Raw genomic sequence first — 7,866 nt, 5'->3', positions numbered from 1 at the left:
AACAGTTTTGGCTTAATTATTGCTCTGATTGTGTTGTTCTTTCAGCAACTGGCTTCTGTTGACTACAGTTAGCAATTAATCGATTACAAAATTACTTATTTCAATTAATCACGATTAATCGTTTCAGCCTTAGTAAGAATTGCTCATCAGTTGAGTTTACAATATGTGTGCTGCAAGGGGAAAAAAATCCTTACAACTAAGGATTTAGAGATTTCAACCAGGTTTTCTAAGCTTTTGAGAGCCATTTCACATTAACGGCAAAAAGGAAACCCGCYGTGACTTCATACTTACCCGTACTCTGCCTGAGAGTTCCTATGAAAAAACAAAAGCTTGTCCGGCTTCTGACCCCCCACATTCACTTCCTGCCACCACCCAGGATGAGGCCTCCACCCACGGTTCAGTTTACCTTTCTTGGAGAAAAACTCTCGGCTGAACTTCCCAGCAGCTACCACTTTGCGCGGGACCTTCCCGAGGAGCTCCGTGATCAGAGCGATGTGGTCTGCCCCCACCATCACATACRTCACAAAAGGGAACAGGCACGGTTCAGCGTGACAGCATGCACACACACGTCAACACACACATGCCGTCGGCTGCACGGCCGCCGACACACACTGCAGTCCCGAGGGACACGTTTGGAGGCCGAATGCTGATCGTTTTGAATCAATACGCCCAATTGGCGTCAAATTGAAACGGTCTACTTGTGTCAGTTTTCTGTCCCTCTTTGACATCCGTGTGTCTCGGCGCCACCCAGCTCTCAGGCCATCGCTACCTCTTCTGTTGAAGAACTCCCGGGAATACTTTCCAGAGAGCGCAAAGTGCCTGGGAATGCAGCCCAGCAGCTCTATGATGTGGGCTATGTGGTCTTTTGGGGAGGGAGAGGAAGAGAAAAAGAAAGGGGGAAAGCAAATAGAAAAAGTTGAGTGAAAAACAAAAAGTAAAGGGAGAAACGGAATCAATAAAACAAGAGAGTAAGGGTGAGAAAGTAAAAAAACAAACAAACAGGGAGGGACACAAAGAGAGGGAGGAGAAAGAAGGAAACAAAAAACGACAATCAGAGATTATGAAGAAGGACAAACACGTTAATAAGCTGCGACAYCACGGAATGAGGTAGTGAGGAAATGAGACGAATAAAATCGAAATAACGATTCTGAAATAACGCGGGCTCAGTGGAGGGGGAACAAAAGTTGCTTCTGTGGAAATCGGGATAAAACCAACAAAGACCTCTGATCCTGGCGTCTAAAAAAAACACAAAACAAAACAACAAAACGAGTGGAAAGTAGACGACCGAGCGAGGAGAAAAACAAGATGAGCGAAATCAGAGAGCTGGACGAGATGAAGAGACGGAGGATGAGGAAAAATGTTTGAGCTCTACAGGAGAGAGAGTCTGCATGCAGAAAGAAACACAGGAACGAAAAACTAATGAGGCTCTGAGGCGTACGTTACAACCTGCTACCTTTTTGCTGCAGCGTTCGCACGTTTTTCCCGCCGTAAAATTCAACAACTTTTCAAGCATTGTACAGGTACAATTTTAAACTTTTCAGCACAACACTTTCGAGGTAAAAGCAATACAAATGAACTAAAACAGCACAATTTTAATTCTCTATTCTATGATGTCATTTATTACTCTAATTGGTATCTTGTGACAGAACCTTACATTAAACAGCAGAAGACGATTAACTAAAATAAAGCTAAATTTTATGTGTTTAAATGTCTCTCTCTTACACACCTGACTGGTCCGAGAACAAAACGCTCATTTAACAAAAAGTTTCCCAATTTCAATAACGTTAACGCAAAAAAAAACAAAAAACAAACTTAAGCCAACAATCTTTTTTCAATTACACAAATAAGTCACAGAGCCATTAGAAATAATAAACATCATTCCCWCGTGGTCTATTTACTGAAAACGACCGACTTAGAGAGTTTCAGTTTGGATTACTTATGTTGAAGTAATTCAAACAAATTGTGTTAACTTAAATGACCAAATTAAATGCTTTAACACAATATACAAAGTAAAATAACTAAATACATTTCTAAACGTTTTCTGGCATTCATTAAAACAGAAATAATTTTGGTAATTCTAACCGAGCTAAACAACGTAAGGTTTAGTCTAATTTAACTTCAGACAGTGAGGAAAAAAAGTTTTTANAGGTAATGTGAGAACAGAGACATATTCGTGTATTCGGTTACAGACGGTCTTAGTCTAAGCCGTAGCTTTATTCTTGAGGTGGAATATCTGCATTACAGCGTCGCRTATTTGCATGAGAGGTCATACTCTCCTCGTTTTGGTGTATTTTATTAAAAGGGCACAAGCGAATGTGGACTCTTGCACCGAGCTAAGGGGATATTGGACAGCWTGGCCACGATGCTGGCATTTGGAGCCAGAGGATTCCTGGTCAACCTGAGGTCCACTCTGCAAAGAGCGGGCTGTTTTGCCAGATACAGGTTCGTGCAGAACCAGCGGACATGTTTGATCAAAAGAGGGCAGATTCTCACTCACATACCCAAGGTCACGCTGCTGTGTTGGGGTGCTGTCAGTGCTTCATCCTTTGCAGCCAWGTGCCAGGAAGCAACTCTTCCACCTAAGRCAGCAGACAGGAAGTCYCTTGCAAAAGTCCAAGTCCACAAAGTGGTATTCTTTCTTCGTCTCAGCCTTCGTGCTTTGGTGCTTCTCTGCAAGTTTGGTCCCCTTCTTCTCCTTTACCCCTTAGCCCTGATGTCCACCCACTGTGCGTCTTACTGGTTGAAGGCCCTGCTGTGGGTGACCGAGACCTCGGGTCCCACTTTCATCAAGCTGGGACAGTGGGCCAGCACCAGGCGGGACATTTTCTCTCGAGAGTTTTGCGACTGCTTCTCCAGGCTCCACGTCAAGGTGAGCCCTCACTCCTGGGCCCACACCAAGAAGTGCCTCCGCACGGCCTTTGGCGAGGCCTGGAGAAGAGTGTTGATGTTCGACAGCAAAGAGCCTGTGGGTTCAGGGTGTGTTGCCCAGGTGTACAGAGGCTGGGCCAGGGTCGATCAGGTGGAGGACCCGTCCTTCCAGTCGATTGTAGAAGAGATGGAGAGAGAAGACCTGCTGGAAGCCTGGGAGATCCCCGGCCTCGGCGGTGTGGGTGCCGTTCTGCAGCAGCCTGGGGAGAGCRGCAACGAGAAGGAGCACCTGATACCTGTGGCAATCAAGGCAAGTCTGGAAATACTACGCTTACAGTGCCTTGCTAAAGTGCTCATGATGCCCCATTGAAGTTTCCCCCCCATTTTGGTTGATTGCAACCAAAAACCTCATTGGATTTTATTTAAGAGATCGACACAAAGTAGTGTACGATGAATGTAGTTTTTAATCTTTTTTTTTTTTTTTTACAGATTAAATGAAAAACAGTGACATCATTTATTCTGATGCACCCCAAGTCAAATAGTGCCGACTTTTGTGCAAACTTTTTGTCATGTKGGCCAAAATTGTYGAGTCAACAGTACTCTAAGCCCAAGAAAATAAAACTAAAATCAAGTAAATATTCCAATTTTGTTTGATTGTTTTTGTATTCAGTATAGAACCAAAGCTAGCAAAGAATTTTGCACGTTTACTGTAGCAAAAGAAAGGCATCTAGTTTTCACAATTTTGAGCTAATTTAGCAGCCTCAAATTTTGAGAAATTTCAGTCACTTTGTTTCAAAATGGTTGACATGGTTAGTCAAGTTCAAATAATTAAATAAAAGTTGATTTGGGTGCAGCAAAGTTGACTTTTCAGCAAAAGTCCCTGAGTAAACATGGTTCTACTTATGAGTCGAGATTACTTATAAAGAAGCAGATACTTTTAGTGTTCTTAACTTTTTCCCTCGAAGGAAAATCACGTCGGTAATAATTTCGCCCTAAATAAAAATAGAAAGTCTCCATCTGCATCAACCACCTGTGCTGAACAGGCCAAATTTGTATCATTCTTGAACTGCAGTGGAAAATATCAGGGGTAATTAATACTTCTGCATTAATTACAAAAGTATGTCACACCTCATATTTGTTTGCAAGTGAAGGAGAAGATGTAATACATTTTTTCCTGCTTTTCAGGTGGTCCATCCAGGCGTCAGGAGGCAGGTCGAGATAGACCTGCTGCTGATGAAAGCAGGCAGCTGGCTGCTGCACTGCATGCCCGGACTCAAGTGGCTCAGTCTCTGTGAAATCGTCGAGGAGTTTGAGAAGCTAATGACCAAACAGGTACTTTAATTAGCACTTGTTTCGGTTTAGTTTACTACACTAGATTACCGAACCAAATGTCTTTGTTGCATGAATACAGCTTAGAAATTTCCCCAGCATGTATCGAAGTAACCKMACCGGACGTATTTTTACGTGTTTTACTGYAGATCGATCTCCGMKTCGAGGCCAGAAACATCGAGCGTTTCCAAGAAAACTTCCGCGACGTGGACAACATCAAGTTCCCGACTCCGCTACGCCCGTTTGTCACCAGGAACATTTTAGTGGAGACTTTTGARGTGAGTATGTGGTTTCTGAAGATAGCCCGACACCTCAAGCATTACTCAGTAATTGGAAAATGTTAGAAAATGTCTTTGTTCGTTTTGTAGGAGAGCGAGCCCATTGCGAACTACTTGAGCTCTGAGATTCCTCAGGAGGTGAAGCAGAGAATAGCCAGGATGGGAGTCGACACCCTGCTGAAAATGGTGAAGCTCAGCAAACGTTACGACGTCGCTTGACTTGTGTTACTTACATTGGCGCATATTTAAAGTACTTCACCACTTTTATCAGCCATCTTCACCGACATCTCCACTGCAGGTGTTTGTGGACAACTTTGTCCACGGAGATCTGCATCCTGGCAACATCCTGGTCCAATATCCGAAGTCTCTCGCTGGTTCCAGTGACGAAGTTGGCGCCACGGGGGACCACCACCRCGGAAAGACCACCCTCACGGACTTGTTAGACACGGTGGTGGTCAGCGTCAGACCAGAGCCGTGTCCTCTGCAGCTGGTGCTGCTGGACGCCGGCATCGTGGCTCAGCTCAGCGACCACGATCTCGCCAACTTCAAGGCCGTCTTCACGGCGGTGGTGCTGCGCAAGGTACTAGGAACTTTAACTGTCGTTCAGTAGGAAAGTACGTTTTTAATGTAAGATAATTATCTGACGTACATGTAGTTATGAGGAGCTGTGGGGTTTTGCAGGGCGACAGGGTGGCGGAGTTGATTTTGCACCATGCCCGAGCCAATGAGTGCAAAGACGTGGCGCTTTTTAAGAAGGAGATGGCCGAGTTGGTGGATCATGCCGTCAGCAACACCCTCTCTCTGGGAACGGTAGTTTTGCCTTTCGTCCAACTTGTAAAAAATAATGTAATCTTTAATTAGTTCTAATCTTTACATTTATTTGGGGGAAATGTTAAAATCTGTTCCATGTCTTAACGCAGTTCTTTGATTTCATTAGCAGGGTTTAAACGTTTAACGTTTAAGCTGGTTAAGTTTGAAGGGTTTAATGCTGCAACTCTTTTTTTTTTTTTTGCTTCATAGCTCAGCTCATTTTTATTAAAGAGTTCAATGTTTTTGGTGCTACTTTTACTGATGATCTGCATCAGTAATGTTCATCTTTTGTCTGTTTTTAGATTCAAGTATCTGATTTGCTCTCTAAGGTGTTTGGCTTACTCATCAAGCACAAGGTAAAGTACATTTCCTTTGTGATCTAAAGTTTTAAACGTACAAGTTTAAACCTTCTGATTATCAAAATTGCGTTACATGGGAAAAAAGATGAGTTGACATTATCAAGAGGGAGACTTTCCTCTGAATATTAACATCCAGAAGCCAGCGTGTATCTTTGCAAGAGATTTGTAAATGGCTTTATTTATTTTAGAAATAAAGGAACWGTTCTGAGTAAAGCAGAGGTATCAGAACTGTTGCCAAAGCGGTCAGTTTGAAAGTAATGGAAAGGCACCAAGTTTAGATTTTATTTTAAAATTTGAGCTGTAAATCATTGGAAAACTTTGCCTCGTTTAAGAGACGCACAGAACACCCTTATATATTTATGTTCTTTATTTAAATCACAATAAAGGAAACATCAGTGAGAAGATATTTTTCTTCTCGGTGCCTCATTGTTTATGTTCCAAGTTAAACAGTGTGTCGCTACCTGATAWTCCTCATTGATGGTGTTTTTCAGGTGAAGCTGGAGAGTAACTTTGCGTCCATCGTKTTTGCCATCATGGTGCTGGAGGGGCTGGGAAGGTCGCTCGATCCCAACTTGGACATCCTGGATTTGGCCAAACCCCTGCTGCTGAAGAACTGCGCGTCGCTGCTCTGATGCGCACGCACTCCCAATCAGCAGACGCACAAGACAGGCAGCTGTGCAGTCATTATGTGAATTTGCAGGTACTATGCGTCTACAGCACGTCCTCTTAGTACCGTTTCAGTGGGTTCTCTTCAGAACTGCAATGCAATGTTCCCCCGGTAGGTCACGAGATCATTTCATTACATTTCAGCAGAGTCCAGAACGTAATTACCTCACGGTGTCTTTTACGTTTAGTGGCTGCAACGACTTTGATTACTTTTGTTTACGCTTCGTCTCCTGCAGTCTGCGTTAAGTAGCTTTTCATACATGGACATGAACTTTAAAAGCACACTCACTGATGAATCGATGCATTTTACAGAAATGGTTTGATTACTAATCAGTGAGTCAGACGACATTTCAGTAACACGTAAGATGAAACAGAATCCTAAAAGAAACCCAAGCCGTTTCTCAGTGACCCGGTTTTCTTTTTAATTGGTGCCTTGCTAAAGTATTCCTACCCCTTAAAACACTTTAGGTTAAAACCACAAACYTTTTCGTATTTATTTGGAATTTTGTTATACCAAAACCACCAAGCGCAGAATAGTGACCTAAAACCACAAGATGTTTTTATTTTGGTTTAAAACGCCMGAAATGTGGAAAAGTGTGGTGTGGATTAGTATTCAGTCCTCTAGAGGGAACATCTTGAGACTAAAATATTTTCMAATTCTGTGTGAAGTAGCAATCAAAATGAATGAATGAACATTATTTTCAAATTTCAAATATAAAAGGGCATTTTTTTTTATTCTGTTGACATTTATGCACTACTGTATATCTGTTGTGATTGAAAGGGTAYGAGTACTTTGAAGGCACTTTTATTCCTGCAGTGTTTATCTTCTTTTAATGTTTTATGGATTTTGTTTTAGAGTTGATCACAAGATTGTATAATTTGTATTGATAGCCAAGTGTACTCAGTTTTTTGTATTTTAATTGCCTGYTATAAGACATGTTCTCAACATTCATGCCATTAAAATGTAATACAATCTATAATTTAGATTCTTTTCCTACCTTTGCCTGTGTGGTCTCTAACCGCGACGGTGAACTCCAACCCAAAACAAACGACTACATTGAAGACAAAAGAATCCATTAATCTAATATTTATTAAATCTGTCAATGAAAAACAGACAAAACTCAATTCTGTCGATGTCATCAGGAAGAACAGTCAGCATGGCTGAGCGATGAAGATCGAGAGGATTTGGTGCAAAAATTGGGAGGGGGGGAAAGAAAGGGGGAGAAAAAAAAATCTCATCACATATCCTTTATTGCAAAACAGTTTTTCTTTTCACCACCATCAACAGCCCATATAGGGCAGCACTGTTCAAGTAAAACAAGAGGGGAGAGGTGTTTATTTTTCTTAAAAAAAAATTCAATAATAATATTAATAATGACAAAACAAATAAAAACATCTCTAATAGACAAACACAATCACCTCAGTATAAGACAATTTTCTGTTACGGTCACAACAACCAGAGAGAAGTTGTTCGTTTTTTATTCCCCCCTATATTTTTAATGAATTAAATAGTTTTTAAAAATATCTCACCATTTAATTATAATCATCTTTTTTTT

The 7,866-nt window shown here is 41.6% G+C and overlaps 2 protein-coding genes across 2 annotated transcripts in view; one reads left to right on the top strand and one right to left on the bottom strand.

Annotated features, from left to right (window-relative positions):
- LOC103478812 (SRSF protein kinase 2) overlaps positions 1 to 7,866 on the bottom strand; it is a 63,201-nt gene continuing 55,335 nt past the window's right edge. Inside the window, exons 13-14 of the mRNA XM_017309349.1 lie at positions 770 to 862; positions 1 to 499 (exon numbers count right to left, since the gene is read on the bottom strand). Of these exons, the coding sequence (XP_017164838.1) occupies positions 288 to 499; positions 770 to 862 (305 nt within the window). The 3' untranslated portion in view covers positions 1 to 287. The remainder of the gene's footprint in view (positions 500 to 769; positions 863 to 7,866) is intronic.
- On the top strand, positions 2,150 to 7,665 carry adck2 (aarF domain containing kinase 2). The gene is made up of 8 exons (XM_008432764.2): positions 2,150 to 3,178; positions 4,054 to 4,200; positions 4,347 to 4,475; positions 4,566 to 4,661; positions 4,774 to 5,055; positions 5,157 to 5,285; positions 5,588 to 5,641; positions 6,136 to 7,665. The coding sequence occupies exons 1-8, from the start codon at positions 2,363 to 2,365 to the stop codon at positions 6,274 to 6,276; spliced, it is 1,794 nt and encodes a 597-aa protein (XP_008430986.1). The 5' UTR covers positions 2,150 to 2,362; the 3' UTR covers positions 6,277 to 7,665.

The sequence above is a fragment of the Poecilia reticulata genome, linkage group LG16, assembly GCF_000633615.1.
Source record: "Poecilia reticulata strain Guanapo linkage group LG16, Guppy_female_1.0+MT, whole genome shotgun sequence".
Taxonomy (NCBI): Eukaryota; Metazoa; Chordata; class Actinopteri; order Cyprinodontiformes; family Poeciliidae; genus Poecilia; species Poecilia reticulata.
This window is presented reverse-complemented; position numbering and strand designations above follow the sequence as displayed.